A 19778-nucleotide genomic window follows, 5' to 3' on the forward strand; every position below is an offset into this window, starting at 1 on the left:
GTTTTTATTACAATACTATTAAAATGTAGCACAATACTATTAAAATGTAATTAAATGTATTTATTTCCATGTTTTTAACATTTTTTTTAACAAATACAAATCATGATTGCTTATTTATTCATATACAAATACATGCTTAAAAATTAAGGATGTATTTTTATTTCTTCAAATAAATAAAATAAATGTAGTTAATACTGTAAAATATATGTATGTATGTACTTTAATTCATAAGAAAAAAAAGTGCATAAACAAGATTCAAATGAATGCTTTAAAAACATACCGAGTTGTGATACACTCGGTCACAGGGGTATTAATGCAAAAATTCTGGCTGGCTGTTATTATTATCATGGTGGTTGTAGTTTTCCGTAATGTCCAACTACACTTGATTGTACTGACAGCTGTTTCTCATCATTTGGTGACTCAGCCATAACGAATGCAGACTGGAGAGGCTGGATGAACAGAAAGTAGGCATATCCCAGCGATGCTGATGCGATTCTGAACATACGCGTCTGATTGTCTGGCAAACCCTCCACGTGAGAACCTGACCCCCCTGTTCCTCTTTTTCACCTCACTTTTACAACCGCGCCATCATGTGAAAAGTCATCACCAGCTGCTTCACATCCATACACGCTCACTGGACAAATGATTAGGTACACCCTCTGCACATATTCCCACATTCCCGTGTAGTGGCTCGCCTTTATTGCGCTGCTCGCCATATCAAATATTTAATAGTGTTTATCATTTGCCACTGTTGACAGAGAAGTTGTAAAGTGGTTTACTTCACCAGGTGAGCTCATAAACAGAGTTTGCCATGCACTAAATTCCATACAAACAACGCTACTAGCTGCCAGCAGGTTCCTCAAAAGTGTTTATGCCGCCGCAAACATGAGAAGATGTTTATGGCTTATTCGCCTTTATCTGACCGTGTTTAAACCCACTATTAACATAACTGGACACTAAAGAGACAAATAAACACATACAAATACGAGTATTGCCGGGACCGCCGCCCTAGCCAAACAATTGTAATTTAGATCCCCATGCACGTTCACACACATGCCTCCTGTACAATGTGGTCTACATCTAGTCGATAACATTCAAGGCAGTTTTGGGACGTCACACTGACTCTAAAATTTATCATTTTACTTTACAGTACATTGTTGCCATTGTGATACATTGTTTCATGATGACATCACTTCCTTGAGGGAGGTAATAATGCACGAGCCAAGGCAAATTTAGACTTTCTAATAGCTTATTTGTGTCTGAAAATCTACTGTTACTTCCATAAGTGCAGCCATGTTTGCATTGGAAGCATGGAGGTCCGCCAAAGCTACGCTTGAGTGCCGGCCAGCTAAGACCGATCCCTGTGTTCTTTCGACACTGATGGCCTGTTAAAGTGGAGCTAATTCCGCACGCTTTGATTCCAAAAGTGAGGAGACAGTGAGCGAGCGAGCGAGGCCCACGGGGAGGGAGAGAGAGAGAGAGAGAGAGAGACTCTCAGTTCTCCCTTCCAGTCTGCTGGACAACGGCACCCATTAATTGGCTGCTTTGAAGAGGCCATGCTGAGCCGAGCCATTGGACGAGCTCAATCCGACCTTGGCGGAGGTTAGAGGGTATGGATCCAAAATAGGCCGGCCGGATCAATGAGGGGGCAAAGTTTTGATGGGGATGGTGGGGTTGAATGTCATTATCTTTGTGTTATGGTATCATATATTATGGCGTGTAAGGGGGGGGGGGCCTGATCGGCTGATTTTGAAAGTGCTAATATCGACCTAATATATCAGAGCAAAAAAAATGCGCTATACAATGTTCTGTACCACAGATTTGAAAATAGTTTTAAAAAAATAATAGTGTTATTATTATTCTTTTAAAACTATTTTCAACTATTTTCATTGATTTTTATTTTTTTAATTTTTTTTTTTAGTATTTTGGGGGGTTGTTTTTTCTCATTTTGTTCTGACTTTTTGTGATTTTTTTTTAAATCACATAAATAAATAAATAAGTAAATAAATAAGTAACTCCCCAACCTAATGTATTTCAATGTCCATCACTTTTAAACAGACGAACCCGGTCCCTATCCCCGTATCCACTAGAGTGCGAATGTTGAACTAGAATATAGTGGGAGAAGTCTATATTTTTCTCTTTCGTGACGTGTTCAATGCGGCGTGTTTTTCCCCGCTTTGAAGTGGCCAAAGCAAGACGTGCGTAAGCGCAAACCTGCTAATGTGACTTTATATAAAATCCCAACTTTAACGAGGCTTTTTACACACGGCACCGCCGCCGTCTCGCTGTGAGCAATTAGGAGAGCCACTATTTTTTTTTTTTTTTGTGGCTCCCACGCCGCATTCCCAGCTCGGGTGTTTATGCCTTGACCACAAGCCTACCAGTGCCATTTTTTTCCCCCCTCACTTCTTTCACTGGATTCCATCGGCATATACGTACTGAAAGAAACCCCACATTTGTTTGGCACATGTCATTAAAAGGGAGCGTCTCCAAAGCGCCTTCTTTTTTTTCCCCCTCCTCGCCGGCAGCAGCAGCGACGGTGGCGTTAATTAGTCCCTTAATATTAGCCCAGCTGTTTGGTAGCTAGCCGCCGCGGTCCCCCTTTGTTGGGCAGCCACGAGCGTGAGTCAAAGCTAACGGCTCAAACACGAGAGGGTGGAGGGAATAAAGTGCTCAGTTCCTTGACACCATTACTACTTGCCTATTTGTCAATGCATCGAATGCCTTTGAAGTGGTACATTACAGAATGTCAATCTTCCATCATGAGTATCAAATGATTACCGTGCTTGTGGCTTTTACTTTTTCTTTGGATTTTATTTTGGCAACACTAATATTAACTCCTTTTTACACTCGTATGACATGTTAAGAACGTTCAAATCAGATCACGTCGGCGGCCCCGCGGAGGGAATAAAGTGCTCCTTCTTGCTTGGCGTGCGACGAGGAAACACAAGAACACACCGCCGAGTGTTTGCTCTCTTCTTTGGAACGCCACACAGCTTTCCTTCTTCCCTCCTCCCGCCTCCGCCGCCTGTCAGAAGCATCCAGGGAGCGAGGCGATGACTGGCCGTATTAGATATGTATCACCAATTACCCACAGCATTTGTAAAAGAGGAGAGCGCGGGCCCGAGCCAAGGCAAACAGCTCCCTGCGAGGCTCGCTGTTACGCTCGAGCGTGCGAGGCTGAGGGTGTGACACTCAAGGCGAAAGAGTGCGGCTAAGCCTCCTTGTTAGGGCCCGAGAATCCCGTCAATGGCCTTTCTGGGGAGCCCCTATATGCCCGAAAAGCACCGAAAGGGAATTTAAGAATCCATAAAAGACTGAGGATACCAAGAAACCGGGCAAGGTGGGGACTGCAGGGTGTAAAACAGAACAGTAAGCTAACATTTTCACTTTTGACATCTCTGTTCTAATGACGCCATGTTAAAATCAATAGGAGACTGAGGACAGCCAGAAACAGAACTACTGCAGCAAAGTAGAGACTGCGGAGCATAATCATGCAGTGTCCATTGCTAAGCTATGTTAGCATGTGTGCTTATTTTTGTCATTTCTAGCAGTGTATTCGTAAACTCGAAACTGGGGCAAGAAACCGGGCGACTGCATGAAAACTGAGACTGTGGAGCATAATCATGCAGCATCCAGCGTTACGCATTGTTGGCACATTTGTTTATTTTCATCATCATCTTCAAAAGCTATAATGGCTTGAGTGCACAAAAACAAAACAAAACTGGCTACTGCAGCAAAACGGAGACTATGGAGCCTAATCCTGCAATGACCAGATAGAATGTGTGTTTATTTCTGTCATTCCTAGCTATTGTCTGCAAATGTTGGAATAATGTGACAATTTCATAATCAATAGGAGACAGGGGGCAGCAAAAGAAGAAAAAAAAATGGGCTACTGGAATAAAAATGAGACTGAGGAGCTTAGCCATGCAGCATCAAGTGCTAGGCCAAGCGTGCATGCGTGTTGATTCTTGTCCTTTTTATGAGTGTATCCTCAATTATTACATTCTTGTGACAATTTGCTAGGCAAAAGAAGACTTGGGGCAGCAAGAAATCAGGCGACTACAGCAAAGTGGACACTGTGGAGTAAAATGCCGACAGGTTAGCCAGGTAAACCGTATTCACTTTCTGTCATCTCTTGCCATGTACCTTCTAACGGTAAAAATCAAAAGGAGACTGAGGGCAATCAGAAACAGGGCTACTGCAGCTAAGTGGAGACTGTGGAGCACAATCTGACAGGCTAAGGTGGGTTTGCATGTGAGCTTATTTCTGTCCGTCCCAGCCGTGTATCCCGGCACCAGAGAGGTGGAGGATGTTTCCACCAGTGTCCAGTGAGGCGTTCATGGAGGGGAAGAAAAAAAACAAAAAAAAACGCTGGAAGCACTCGGGCAGCCGACATCTTCCTCGGGAGGAAGCGGGGGGTGAGAGGGGGGACGAGAAAGGTGGGAGAGGGAAAAGGTCAGGGAGAACTCAATCAGAGGCGGAGGAGTAGAAGGAAGAGAAGAAATCAAGAGCGAAAACAACAACAAGAGGAAGGAGGAGATGTGAAGCAAATGTGAGGAGGAGGGAGAAAGTTGTGAGGTGAAGATAAACAAAAGGCGGCGTTTCGGGGAGCGAGTGGGAGGCCCAACAATCGGCGGCGAAATGAAAGCGAGACACGGGAGAGTAGGTGGGAGATGAAAGAGTTTGGGGTGAGGAGGGGGGAGGCCACAAACAGATAAAAAACCAGCTTAGCGGGATTACAGAGTGACTGACAGAGGCAAATATGACGCGGCGGCGGTGGCGAGCGAGCGAGCGCTCTTAACCCACATAAATACTGAAACGCCTCCAACATGGCCTCCGGTACTTACTCTTGTCCCTGAATGTGTATATGTGTGTGTAATACACACCACCCGTGTCCCAATAACATATGCAACATGAACCCTGTCGAGACAATAGACGACGCTAGGCACATGTTAACAGCCTCTAACCCAATTAAGGAAGAAATAATCACGTTATTGCATGATAAGTACACGCCTCCTGTAAACTGTACATACAAAAATAAAGACAGAATGCATTCAGATTTTTTAAAATGACAATTATGATATTGCACGTTGAGGCTTTTCAAGTCACTTACGAAAAGCACGAGGGAGCCTGAACGCCTCACGCCGCAGAACCACAACAGTGTGCAGAATTTAGCATGAAAACGCAGCAAATATAGCCGAGTATATGATTAGAAGCTGGAAAGTGGAAGGATGTTTAGGAATATGCTATAATTCCATAATTGAAAGACACGCCAGAGGGCCAAAAATATTTGGACAGCGGCCCACCACGAGCTTATGAAGTTCCTCTACGTCATGATTACTTGATGTAGCATGGAGGAAAAGGTTGGAACACTATAAACACAACAGTACTATTCATACAAAATATATGTACATTGATACTAACTCCATGTCGGAATTGTATTTTCCAAATACCGTTATATATCGACAGTATCATGATACGGCCATCGTGTGATCTAAACGAAACAAAATAAAAAAACAGTTGCTTATTGTTTCATGAAAAAATAAATGGTCGGTAACAATATCGATATCTGATGTGGGTGTATCGCGACAGTAACCCAGCAGAAGATGATATCAAACATCAACATGTCTGCCTTTTTCCCCTGCTTTTAAAAAGTAACATTTCAACATTCATACCATAATAATCATCATCATCATCATCATCATCATCATCATCATAATCTATGGCCTTAACTTTTCTGACAATATTGGCCATATCGTGATACAGCAATTGTGCAATAACTGAAGAAAAACAGCCAATTTCACATTAAGATACGCCGAAATCCGTCATAATATTTGATCATTTTTCGGTGTCCGTATCACAACAGAAAATGATACCAAATCTATCAGATTACTTAATTAGTCCATCGAACAATCAATAGAATAATTGGTTCTAAAAATATTGATAGTGTCAACCTAATGTTTTCCCTTTCCACATTATTTTCTTTAAGTGTAGATTTTTGTCCACATTCATACAGCAAAGCCAACAAAGTACACAAACGGGAGGAAGACGGTCTTTCTCCAAACAAGTCTGCGACCAGGAATAACAACAATGACACTATATGTGTTGCTAACACACACACACGCGCACACAAAATGTCCACTCATTGGAGCGGAAGCCATGATGGTGGCGGCGGCGTCTACTCCCTGCCACTGGCAACGCTGCAAACTCATCTTTAATAATATATGAATTTGCTTTTTTTTCCCCCCTGTCTACTGTAGCGCTATACTGTAGCGGCCATTTCATTAGGTACACCTAGCTACTCGAATAACTGCTGTGGAATCGATAGCAATGTTTTGATTGACACTGTCATGGAGCTATTCATTCAACTGCCCTGCCATTAAGGTCACTAGCTATATATACACAACATGGAGCACTGCATCCAAGTGGAGACTGCGGAGTATGATGCAACAGTATCCAAAACAATAGAAAGTTAGCAAGTGTGTTGTTGTTTCTGTATCCTCAAATGCTACAATGACTCATCATTTTTATTTGTAAGAAGACTGAGGGGACAAGGGAAGTGGAGCGCTACAGAAAAGGAGAGACTGTGGAGTATAATTCTACAACATGCAGCGCTCAGATGGAGCAACAAGCTAAGCAAGTGTTGGGGTGTAATTATTTTTGTCATTTCGAGATGGATAAATCTTCAAATCTTACAACAATACTGAAAATGTATCTTCAAGATGAGAATGAGGGCAGTGGCAGCAAAGTGGAGCTTATGAAGTACAATACCACTCGAAATCGAGAACTAAGGCACGTGAGCATGTGTGTTTATGCTTGATATTTCTGAATCATCAAATGTTAGAAAGCTGCGGCAATTTTACAATCAAGTGGAGACTGAGGGCAGCAATAAACCAGACTATGGCAGCAATGTGGAGACTATGGAGCACAATCCTGCCACTTCGTGTGTGTGAGTTTACTTTTTGGCTAGCTAAATTTTCTAACAGAGGAGATTGCGGGCATTAAGAAACCAGACCATGGCAGCCAATTAGAGACAATGGAACATACTCGTATTCTTTGAGCATCCAGCACTAAGGCATGTTTGTAATATTTGGGCAGACACCACAAGAACATGTGACCGTTCTGCTATTGTAAAATTGTAAGGAGATTGAGGGCTGTAATAAACTGGAGTACTGCAACAACCTGGAGACTATGGAGTATAATACAGCAGGCTAAGCTAACATTAGTATTATGTGTCTTTGTCTTTTCAGCCATGCATTTTCTAACACTACAATGTTATATTTCAGAAGAGATTGAGCAGGGTCAAGAACATGGCTACTGGAGCATAACAGACTGTGCAAATCACTATTTTGCATGTAAAAGACAAAAAAAAAACAGAAGGCTACCAGAAGGCTCAAGCACACAACCTTCTGTAGTCACTCAACAGGCTACTGTCGCTTTAAGAAGGTGTCGGGGGTCCGTAAGGCTTTCTGAGCAGCAACTCTTGCAAAGAGCCTGCAAGCCCAAACGCCCGCCCGCCCGTCCGGCTGACCTTGATGCGGCTGATGCAACGCGGCGAGCGCCAGATGCAACAGAGCGGCCGCCCTTACCTTGCTCGCTGCTGTTGTCGCCGCTATGTGACGTGTGGCCGCCGCTGGACGGGCCCGGCGTGCCCCCGGAGCGCGTGGACGCCGTGTCGTCGTGGTCTCGGTTCCACGACGTCTGCAAAACAAACAGAAAACGGACCACTTTATTGGACTTGACGGAGTTGAGGGGTTCAATTTTGATGTGGATGTGGTTCACAAGGTGGGTACAAAGCACATTTTCCATTATGTTTTTATCATAACTGGAAATATCAACTTATTTAATCATTAGTTTTATCATTCCAAAAAACACTTAATGTTATTTCCTTATCATTTATTACGGTAGTTGATTTTAATCTTGATTTAATTTTGCAAGGACAATAAAATAAACTGGTATCTACTTAAGGTTTAATCTACACTTATTAATTTAAAAGAAAAATGAATGCTTACAAAAAACATGACCACCTCCTACAGGATTGGAGTGGAACAACCACATGATCGATTTGATACTTTTTATTTTATTTTATTTTTTTTACTTTATCATTTAATAATATTTTTCTACTTTTATTCATTTAATTGATGATGCTTATTATTATTATTGTTATTATTATTATTACACTAATACTAGTTATTTATATTAAATTTATTTAATATTTACTCTATTATTTATTCATACAAAAATGTTTTCAACACTTCATTTTAAAATTTTTCTCCGTACTTTTATCAACAGGAAAAAAAAAATGCGTTTACAAATACACACTACTGCCACCTTCTGGACTGGAGTGGTGTAAACCAAAAGTCATGGACTAATTCATGGATTAAATGATCATTTCATTCAATATTTAAAAAAAAATAGACTAGGCTGTAAATGAGAAGGACAGGAGACTTTTTTTTTTTTTCCCTTTACACATGCAACACAGTAAAATATGATAAGCGGCGGTCCGACTTGCACCAGAATTAATGAGCATGTTGAAATCAAACAACACAAAACACTATGTGTCATTGTCACTCAGCCTTGGTGAAGGTTTCCGCTCTATTTAAGAGTGCTGTCATGCCTTTTTTCTGCATACAGGGCAAGCAGCGTACTCATATAAGGGCATGCAGGCACAAGCGAGTGTGCATGACACCATCATATGGAATGAGGGCTGAGAAAAAAGAAAAGTAAGGAAAAAAAAAAAAAGAGTCAACATGTTGCATGAGTTCCCAGCTTTGTGAAGCATGCGATCCACGTCTGTCTCCATTTGGGACAAACTGCAAGCAGATGACAACAAGCACAACAGCGAGCAACCAGCGAAAGTGATGTCATCCACAAAGAAATACGCTCAAATATGTACGGCGCCGCGCGAGAGCTGCGTCGAGAAATACGGCCCTTTAGACGTGTAAAAAGTGTGAAAGAGACGCCATTAAATGTCAAAATGGATGAAATGTGCGCTAACAAGTATTAGCGTACAACACTAGCAAAACGTTGGTACTTAACGCTTCTCTTTCAAAAGCTACTTTCACACTGCCTGTTAAAAGACATTCATTCTTCTGAGCTTCTGCTTCAGCTTCGAAGGTAGTATCATAAGCACGTTGTATATTTAATAAACTGCTAGCTTAATGCTAACACAATGCAAAACGCCATTGGCGGGCGAACGAAACTCGCATCCATGTTGCGCTAGTTATGACAACACTCGCACAATAAGAGCAAAAACGAAACGTCATTAATGTTGCCTATTTCCTGTACAACACAATTGAAAAAAAATAATTAGAGGAGGAAAAGAACAAATAAACTACTGAGATAATATGGTTGCAAAAGTCTGCTCACCCTCATATAACTCGCAAAGTGGCTCACTCACACTTCATTCACTGCCAGCCATTTTAGAAAATTTCAAAATTTTCAATACCCACACGATATTAAATTCAATAACTATAACAAATGACAGAATAGACTCCCTACTTTTTGCCTTGTCCCGTTCTTTTATAATTGACAGTAGGAAAATGTAGCTTTGCCAAAATACAGCCATTTCTCCTATGGACCTATGTGGGTTTTTTTTCCATATAAAATGGGGCAATGATGTCATCTACCGGTGGTTGGGCATCAGTAAAGTTGTTTCCAAGTTTGACATTTACAGTGGAGCATAGTCAGATTCTCTCCCATTTATCCCCGCTCTAAAAACTACAATTTATAAGTATACTTATCAAAGGCAGTGAATGATTCAGCAAACCTGTCACAAATTAGCATGCATCTGATTAAACCCAAAAACGACAAAAACTGTTCTACTGTGACGTCTCTGAACATGGCATCAAATCTCGACGTGAAAGGGACAAAAGTGCACATTCACGAAAGCGTGCAGCGGACCCACATTACTAACATACGTCACATTCTATAACCCGTGTTAAAATGTTTCCAGCCTCCGCAAGCCTGCATGAATCCTTTTTCTTGTCTTCGGTCCAAAACTTTTCAAAAACCCAAAAAGGGGAAGAAAGGTTTCTGCGGTATAGAAGTAGCCCTCAGAGCCAGACCAGAAGCGAGGAAGTCCTCCTCAAACAGACCCAGAACTATTTGTGACAAAACTGAAGCGAACGTTTGATGCATACGCTGCCAAAGTGTGAGTGAACTCGGGGGGGAACCTCTCATTGACCGTGTTATTTTCAGACACGTACACACACACTGTGTGCGCACTGCAGATGTGTATCAGTACACAGACGCACACAAATGCCTTCTCCAATGCGGCTGCCTCGCACTGCAACCGAACCAGATGTTACCTCTTATTCCGCTTCTGAAAGGGATGACGAGACTTCAAACGGGCGCTATCACGGCATCCCTCACGCACAGTAGAAGCAACGCGCCACCTGTGAGAGCCAAAACCGAGCCGAGTTCTTTGCTTTCGGCCCTGATATGACAAAGTGAGTGATGGAAGACCTGGTTGAGGACGAAAGGGTTGGAAGAGGGGCGGGATATTAAAAAAAAAAAAAAAAGGGGGAGGAAAAAAAGAAAACCGACTGGTTTCAATCTGTCTTCCTTTTATGCCGCACAACTGGAGACAGTTTGAGAGTGTTAAAACCGGGGAACAAAAGGACAATATTCAAGATGGATGCGGCAAATTCAACACATTGGTGGCCCGGGTTGATGTCAGCTGGCTATAGGATGATTGATTATATGTGCGCTTACACGAGATGCCGTTTCCCCCAAAATGAGTCCATGATGATGAAAGTCCCTCTAAAATGAATGATAAACGATCTTTGGGTGCCAGGTAGTACATGACCACACCCCCAGTTTTTTTTTTTTTTTGTCCCAGCTGATGAGTATAATATGCTTTAATTTATCAAGGACGCTGCAAAAAAAATGTCTTAAAAATTGAGTAATTTTACTTTCCTATTATATGGCGGTTAACTCAATTTTACAGTTGTGTGACTGAGAGCATTAGGAAAAATATATTATTAATAACTTCCATCTTCTCACTTGTGCGCTTGCTATTTTTACAGAGTGTGGGAGACAACTTATTTAACATTTAGCTCATTTTTCTTTTACCACAAAGTGTTATCTTTATTTCCATCTTAAAAACTCCTCCCCCTCTTCATTTCCAGTTTCCACCTTAAAAACATACCTCTCAACTTTTATTTCTGCTTTAAACATAACAGCTTTGTCTTTAATTCCACTATAAACACCTCACAATCTTTATTTCTGCCTTTAAAATATTTTTCTACCTTCATCTCCGCCTTATAAACAACATGCCATGTTCAACGCCAGCTTGCGTCCTCCTTAAACACACATTTCAAAATAATAAATAAAAAAATAAAACAAAATAAAATGCCCAAGTCTGCTAGTTTGACTAGTTAGCTGCACATCCACTCTGATTGGCTGTTAGCTAGAGATTCGGCACATGGTACAGATGTGCACAAACAAGCATTGACAAATTTGGACAATTTAAAGTTTTTAAAGAGGACGTCAACCCCCAACAAACTTTTTGACATAATATGTTCGACGCAGCCCCACTAGTCTAAATATGGCATTCTGGTTAATAATGTGTTAGTAGAATATGAGTTAAAAGCCGTTATCATGCGGACGGCCATCCGGCGGGCAAATATTCCTAAAATACTATGCTGACACTGCGTTTTCGGCAAAATTGACCAAATAACAAGGGGTTTTACTTGGATTTAATACAGTATTTAAGTAATTTTATTTATTTAAGCAGTAAAATCCAGCAGTTTTTTTTAAACAATAACATAAGGTGGCCATTTTGCCACTTGCTGTCGAGTGAAAATGACATCACACTTGCTCAGGTAAGAACCAATCACAGCTCAGCTCAGTTCACTTGTTTTCTGAAGCTGATCTGTGATTGGTTGTTACCTGAGACCTGAGCAACTGTGATGTCATCTTCAGGCGATAGACAAGTGGCAAAATGGCCGCCCCCTGAAATGGATAAAAACAGCTGGATTTTTCTGCATAACTCATATTCCACTAATATAATATTAATCAGAATGTCATGTTGAGTCTAGCGAGGTCACATAAAACATTGTCAAGAAATATTTAAGGTTGACTTCCCTCTTTGATGATATGAACATTCCTGCTTTTGGAAAGCGCAAGAAAAGCAGAGCACTAAAGATTCGAACCTGAACGTCAGGCCTGCGAGGCAGACGTGCTAATCGCGCATGCGAGAGAGCGGTGCGTGCAAGTTCTTTGTGTTTTAATTTGAAAATATAATTAGAACACGGAGGATGGAGTGTCGGGAGGCAAAGTTGTGCATTTGCTGTAATTGAACAAAAGAGTGCAGTGCCTGCTGGGAGGTTGCCGCCCAGGCCCCATGGGAGAAAAAAAAAGGGGGGGGGGGGGTTGAGACAGGGGACTGGATGGCATCTCTGCGAGGACGAAGGTGGTTATTTATAATTACACAGGACGCCCTTAGATGCGAGCGCTGATCTGACGCGCAATTAATGCTGAGATCACACACACACGCCCATTGGCAAATACAGTACAACAGAATCGTTTCTCTTTTCGATTCAGTGGAGGAAAGTTTTGTACACATGCACATACTGTATATAAACACACTGCTGCTGATATTTAACAAAAGCATACGCACCTTGACCGCAAAGGGCACGCACACACGCCCTGCACACACATACAAAGCTAAATCCTCCCTCCCCCAAAAAACAAGGAATACTTCAGGCGTGCCCATGTAGCGAATACGATAAAAAAAAAAATGAAATGAATTCAATTAAATTTATTCATAAAGGCTCCAAAATACATATATATAAAAAAAATATACAGAAAAAGTCAAAGTACTAAAATGTAATTAAATATGGACGAAATAAATGCATCATACCATATGTTGAATGAAGACAACAAAATTATAAACATAAAAAAAAAGTAACATACAGGCCAGTAGAACATAACATCATACACAGGTATAAAACTCAAGGCCCGGGGGCCAGATGTGGCCCACCACATCACTTTATGTGGCCAGCGAAAGCAAATCAAAAGTGTCAATTTGATTGCAAGCATTGCAAACTATATATGCGCGACTTCTGATTTCAAAACAAGTTATCCTTCAAATTGTTGTGTACTTAAAACATTTCTATGGTTCCACATCTATGGTCAACCAGGGAAACCATAACTACAATGTAGCAATGAAATTAGGTTGTCACTGCTGATTATAGGAGAATTAAGCCAAAAAAAAAAAAAAGCTTTATAAAAAAAATAGCTAAAAAAAATTAAAAATTAAAATAAGAAAATAAATGAATATATTTCTTAAAATAAATATTAACAATGAAAACAAAATAGAAATACAAAATAATACAAGTACTGTAATATGAAAATAAATTAAATAAATAAAATTTACAATTAAAATAATAATTTTAAAATGTAATGCTACGGAAAATGCAAAAATCCAAATTAATCGTGGTCCTTAAAAATGAAGGAAGATTAAGGTTAAAAATAATTTAAAAACACAAGAAAATATCATAAAAAATAGAAATAGGAAATTACAAAATAAAGATTTTTTTTATACACATAACATAACATAGAATAAAAAAAAAAACAATAAACAGCACATTTTCTCACATCATTATGAAGGAGGATTAAAGCCAAAAAAAATCATATAAAATAAAAATAAAATGAAGGTACCAAGGAAAAAGTACTTATATATGGTCAATGACGTGATATATAACATTAACACAAATAAATATTGGCTTTGTCACCAATTTTGACATGTAGGCTGCTTCTTCTAAACATAAACCACATTAAATGTTGTTGTTTTGACGGTGTTTAGTGGAGCAAAAGGTGAACAATTTCAAAGTTTGAACAGGCCTGACATGGACTGCGAAGACAAAAGGCGACAGGCTGACTGCACACAAAGCGATACACTTGATTTATTCTCTGTTCTCCTAATGAGCCGCCATTTCTCCTCCCTCTCCATATTCCCTAAATCCCTCCTCCCCCCACTCACACTTCTCTCCCTTTGCTGCATGTGCACTAGCTTGTATTCCAACGCTTAATTGTCAAGTAAATTCAATTTCCCTGCTTCTGTTCTGCCTCGCTTTTCGCTAAACTTCTTAAATCTGCCGCCCAGGGAAGCGCACAGACGCACGCAGGCAAACCCCCCATCCTGAGTTGAGCTCCCCTCGCCCCCCCCCCACTTTTTTTTATCATCATTTTTCTTCCCTAATTCGCCATGAAAAGATTCCCCTTGCTGGAAATTGTGATTCGGCATTCCGATCCACCGCGCTCTCATTCCGTGTGTGTGTGTGTGTGTGTGAGTGTGCGTGGGTGGGAGGTGGTGGGGGGGGGTTTCCCTCATGCAAGCAAGCAACCAAGCAAGCGCTCACGCAAGAAGAATCGTCGCCTCGCCGATTGATTTGCAGTCATAATAATATTAATAATAAAGGCTAAGGTAGAGGTGCTGAAATCTTTTTTGAGACGTTGCGCTGATTTACAGGCGGCCCGGGTGCAGGAATAATCATATGTGCATACTTAAGAGGCACAGGCGTAAATATACATAATCCCCCCCCCCACACACACACACACACCGTACACACACTCTTCAACACAGGCACATGTGAATCGAAGATGACACGTACACAACTCCATCCCCCATAATGCTTTGCTGCTGCAGTTATTTCCCCACAACATAAAAATAGGAAATACTGGAGTGGGATTGAACCACTTTGAAAAATAATCTAATTGTGATTTTTTTTTTTTTTCTCCTCAATATTGAGATTTACTCTGTCTGTGACACAAACTGCATTACATATTGTGTAATCATTGGCACCTTAAGGAGTAAGTATTGTAAGTATATATATATAAAAAAAAAATACTTGGTGCTTCCTTGATTTTCTCTCTTTGCTTGTTTACACGTTGGGACCCCTCCACTACACCCCCTCCTCACCCCCCTTTCCTGGAAAGACCAGATTTGTGAATGTCATTTTGTTGTGCTGCCCATTTCCTCATTAGCTTAGCCTAGCTCGGCACGATGGCCACGGCGGCCATTGTGGGAGGCCGGCAGGGGGTTAGTTTGGGGCGGTGAGAGTTGAGGGGGGTTCTTTCCATTAGCTAAGTACACACAAGCCACCTTATTGTTTGCTCCAACTTCAAACATGGCCGCACGTCAGCCGTCATAACTTTGGGGGTACAAAATGGACTTTTGCATTTTTTAGAAGGGGGGGGGGCTATGAGGACCCCCCTCCTTTGAATGAACCTACTTGCTATTCCAGCAGGCTAAAACGCACACAAGTCACGTGGTCGCATCTCTTTTGTACCACTTGTTGAATCCGCCGCCCCAAAAGGCGGGGGGGAGGGCGAGGATGGGGGGGGGGTCAAACCACCCCTTTATGCCACCACAAAAGCCGCCATTACTGACAACCCCCCCCCCCAACCCTGTGTACCCCCCTCCCGCTGCGACTCAGAAGTTTGCTTTGAGAGGAGCCGTTTGAGACACACAAAAAGAAACCCGCATGTGACTTTGGCGGGGGCAAGCTAATAGATTAGCGATAGCAGGGCCGACCAGATTAGGAAAATGGTGGATGACGCACCTCCCTGTCCCACTCAAGTGGGGGTGCGGGGAGGGGGGGGGGTCACCCTTTGACCAGCGGTGTTACCTCAACCAACACTGCTGACCCTGGAAAGACGCGTTGCATAACTGCATAGCCGATTGTTTCCGAAAGATAGCCTGATAACAGTGAAGCGGACGTTCCCGGACACAACCCAATCAAGACATTCACCCCCCATAACCCCCCCCCCCCCCCCCACCTTAAAACACGCATCAATAATGGCAGCACTAAATAAAACTGATAGAACAAATTAATTACCAAAATAAATATTAGGAAAAAAATACTGGCGGCACGGTGAATGACTGGTTAGCACGTCCGCCTCCCAGTTCTGAGGACTCGGGTTCGAGTCCAGGCTCCGGCCTTCCTGGGTGGAGTTTGCATGTTCTCCCCGTGCCTGTGTGGGTCTTCTCCGGGTACTCCGGTCTCCTCCCACATTCCAAAGACATGCATGGCAGGTTAATTGGGTGCTCCAAATTGTCCCTAGGTGTGCTTGTGAGTGTGGATGGTTGTTCGTCTCTGTGTGCCCTGTGATTGGCTGGCAACCAGTCCAGGGTGTGCCCCGCCTACTGCCCAGATCCAGCTGAGATAGGCGCCAGCACCCCCCGCGACCCTTGTGAGGAAGAAGCGGTCAAGAAAATGGATGGACGAAAAAAAAACACTTCAAAAGATCTAATTAAATTTAAACTTTAAAAAATTAGTTTAAAAAATTATTTCATTTACGAAATGCTCCCTTTTTAACTACTCAAATTTTTTTTTTACATTTTTTGTGTTTCTATAGTTTACAATTTTGTTATTCAAATTTGATAGAGAACATCAAATTCAAGGCAACATGTTTAGTTTTAAAGTTATTTTTTGTGTCAGATTATTAATTCCCAAAATAAATATTTAAAAAAATTCTAACAAAATAAATCTCACTTTAGAAAATTTTTACTTTTTTATAATCAAAAACTGTTTTTTATGAAACTGTAATTTACTGTATGATCAATCACTATATTGATCATTTGCCGCATCCAAATGTAAATGAGGAATTTTTACACCTGGTCACCATTACACTTTTCTCATGAACACACTGTAGGGGGCTTCTATAAATTGACACGATGCCCTATGCAGGCACAACCAGAATCAAGATATCAGATGAAAGTCTCAGCAAAAATAATCGAATCTTTTATTTTGTACCAAAAAAATCTGATCCACCCAAGTACAGTTTGTTGTGGCCCTTTAGAACCATATTTGGTAATGTCTCCATGACTTCAAATGAACACCATCATCCAGTAGAACCACATCAACCATTTGGCAGTCCTTGCGCTACGCTAACAGCTAACCTGTGACTCAAACCACATCCTCAAAGCAGGGCTAGGTCGGATTAAATTCTCCAAAAACAAACAAAAAATATGGGCGTAATCAAAATACCTCCTGGCTCGTAAATGAACTGGGGCGGATCGACTTTGTCAGACGCCAGAATGTTTTGAAAGGGAAGTTCCAATTATTTCCAGCCCCACTTGATGAAGTGGAGAGGCTCTCCAGACACCCAGAGAGTCCTTAGCGCCATTAGCCTCGCTCGCCCACTTCGTTAGCCCCTTCCGCCAACTCTCACCCCTGTAATTAAGCGCACTATGGTTGCAACTTTTTGCATCCAAACGTGACTCATGTGCTTTTAGGTCAGGGTTCATACGCCTTTCTAAGGTAACTTTTCAATTGCAGAATGGATTCAAATGATTATTTTCAGTGCTACATAAACAAATTTTGGCAAATTTTAATATAACTTAGAACAAGAAAAACATTTTACCTACATTTTAAAGCCCTTTTAAATGCTAGAGCATTACAATTCAAGCATTTTCAAGCCGCCAGTAAGAATTCCCGAGGATTGGCGAGCGTGTGCAAGTGGACGGGAACGTGTTGGGAATCTCTCCGGGGAGCAGAAGGAACAACAGCGGGGAAACGGTTAACTCAAGTCCAACCGGTGCTAACCAGTCGCTCCACTCAACACAGCACCTGAGGGGGTGTGCTGCATTTATCAGGCCAGTCTCAACACACACACACAGCAAACTGGCTTGGTCGCATTCAACAACCTCCTCTGACTTTTTCACCTCTGCACGCCGGCCTGCTCGGGCAGGCTAAGAACAACACGGCTTAAATATTCCGAATATTAGCGGCGTGACACATGCACGGCGGGCGCATAATTCCCAAACACTGTCAAGCCTTGTAAAAAAAAAAAAAAAGTCGAGTTGAATAAATTCAAAGTCTTTTTTTTCACTCTCTCTCCCTGACATTTTCTTTTCTCTGCTACACTCGCCTCGCACCGGAATAAATTGCTTTATGAATAAATGTGCCTTCTTGTTAACATTGCTGCTTTTGTGCAAATTTGCAGGCCGCTCTTGCTCTTCAACTTTATGCCCGGGGGCATATATTAAAAATACATATGGGGTGGGGGGGGTGAGATAATGCGCGCACACACACAAGGCCAATTCGTTAAGGATGTCACCAGTGCGGATAAGATGTCACGCAAAAACAGACCACAAAATGTATATTTTGAAAAAATTTATAGGACTTTGCAAGTATGCATGAGCATAATGTTGAAAAAGTTTTTTATTCTTTCTATAGATTTTTCCGTCAATAGCAAAATGACAAGTCGTGTTCATTTAGGAGTCAATTAAAACCCTCCTGTTACATTGCGGGTCAAATTGACCCTTGCTGAGATTTCATATTGTACAATACTACATATGTTTTATTGTTCATTTAAAAGGGATATTAACTATTATATTGCCACAAAGGGCATACATTATTGCGGAAGGTCAATTTGACCCACAAACATTTTAACGTAAGGTTAAAGATATGCATCAGACAACACAATTTTTTTTTTCTTCATATATCCAGATAGAGTCTCTAATCATCTGGCTATGTTATGGGTCAAATTGACCCTTGTTAATATTTTATTTAATTTTTTTTAATATATGTTTGAATTTAAATGGTATATAAAGTATTATATTGACCCTATTGACATGAGGAGCTAAAGAGGGGCAGACATATTGAGTGGTAAACGTGCAGTGGGTCAATTTGACCCATAAACATTTTAACCGAAGAAACGAACATACTGTCTGCTTCAATGAACCCCCCTGGAGCACAGCACCATTGTCTTAATATGCCCTCTCATTATGGGTCAAATTGACCCATAATAAAGATTGTTTTATGTTAAAAAAAAAAAAAAAAAAGTGCGCATGTTTAATTCACATTAACCTGATAGTGACCCCATAGGCTAAAAGGAGGGTATAAATGTTAAAACTTTTTGATAGTAAAATGCGCAGCGGGTCATAGTGACCCATGAACAGCTTTGGTGTACTACATAAACAAACAATCATAACAGGAGGGTTGGCAACTTCATCACCGTCTTAATATACCTTTAAAAACCTGAGGTATCTTTCACCCCCCTGTTAGGTTTGTGTCTCTGGAACAGCAACAACATCCTTGGGTCGATTTGACCCGTGGCCTCTTTGATGATCAGTTAAGGAGAGAGCTATAAACATTGTTGAAAAAACTGTAAAATGAAGTCATTACATGATGCCTTGTCCATGCTGAAATTTCACATCTACAAAAACATTTTTTAAACGGGTCAATCTGACCCGCGACACAACAGAAGGGTTGCCTCAGCTGACATGCTCCGTCTATATAAAAAAAAAAAAAAAAAAAAAGGACCACTTTGAAGGAAAAAAGAAATCCTCGAGAGAATACACGAAGCCACCTCAAAGAGACACTTACGAGTTGGTTATTTCATTCTCTTTCTGGATTAAAAGGCGCTGTGTTATCTTTGCCGGCTGATCTTCATTTCCATAATCACACACATACTAACACCCCCCCCCCCAACCCCCCCTCCTTTTCCTCCCTGAAGCCTTCGCTCCCAGCCCTGCCATCCAGCCTCTCCCAACCACTCACCCATATGGACACCGCGCGGATTTAAATTATTTAGCCTGGTGCCTTTTTTTTTTTTTTCTTTTTTTTTTTTATGTGGCATGTGCCTTTAATTTCATTTACTTGCAACCAACTTTGCGTCGTGCACAAATACTGAATTTGACTGTTGTCCTGCTATAAAACACAGCGTATGGATCATGAGCGTATATACACACAAAAAAGTACAAATATTTCATAACTGTGCTTAACTAGATGTTGCTTGATGATGCGTTATTTGAGTAT

The 19778-nt window shown here is 41.2% G+C and overlaps 1 protein-coding gene across 2 annotated transcripts in view; it reads right to left on the minus strand.

Moving 5' to 3' along the window:
* The window catches only part of meis1b (Meis homeobox 1 b), a 201667-nt gene that overhangs the window by 62356 nt on the left and 119533 nt on the right, over nt 1-19778 (minus strand). For both annotated transcript variants that reach the window (XM_077494845.1, XM_077494844.1), the window contains one exon: nt 7593-7704. In XM_077494845.1, the coding sequence (XP_077350971.1) occupies nt 7593-7704 (112 nt within the window). The remainder of the gene's footprint in view (nt 1-7592; nt 7705-19778) is intronic.

Source organism: Festucalex cinctus, chromosome 14, assembly GCF_051991245.1.
Source record: "Festucalex cinctus isolate MCC-2025b chromosome 14, RoL_Fcin_1.0, whole genome shotgun sequence".
Classification (NCBI taxonomy): Eukaryota; Metazoa; Chordata; class Actinopteri; order Syngnathiformes; family Syngnathidae; genus Festucalex; species Festucalex cinctus.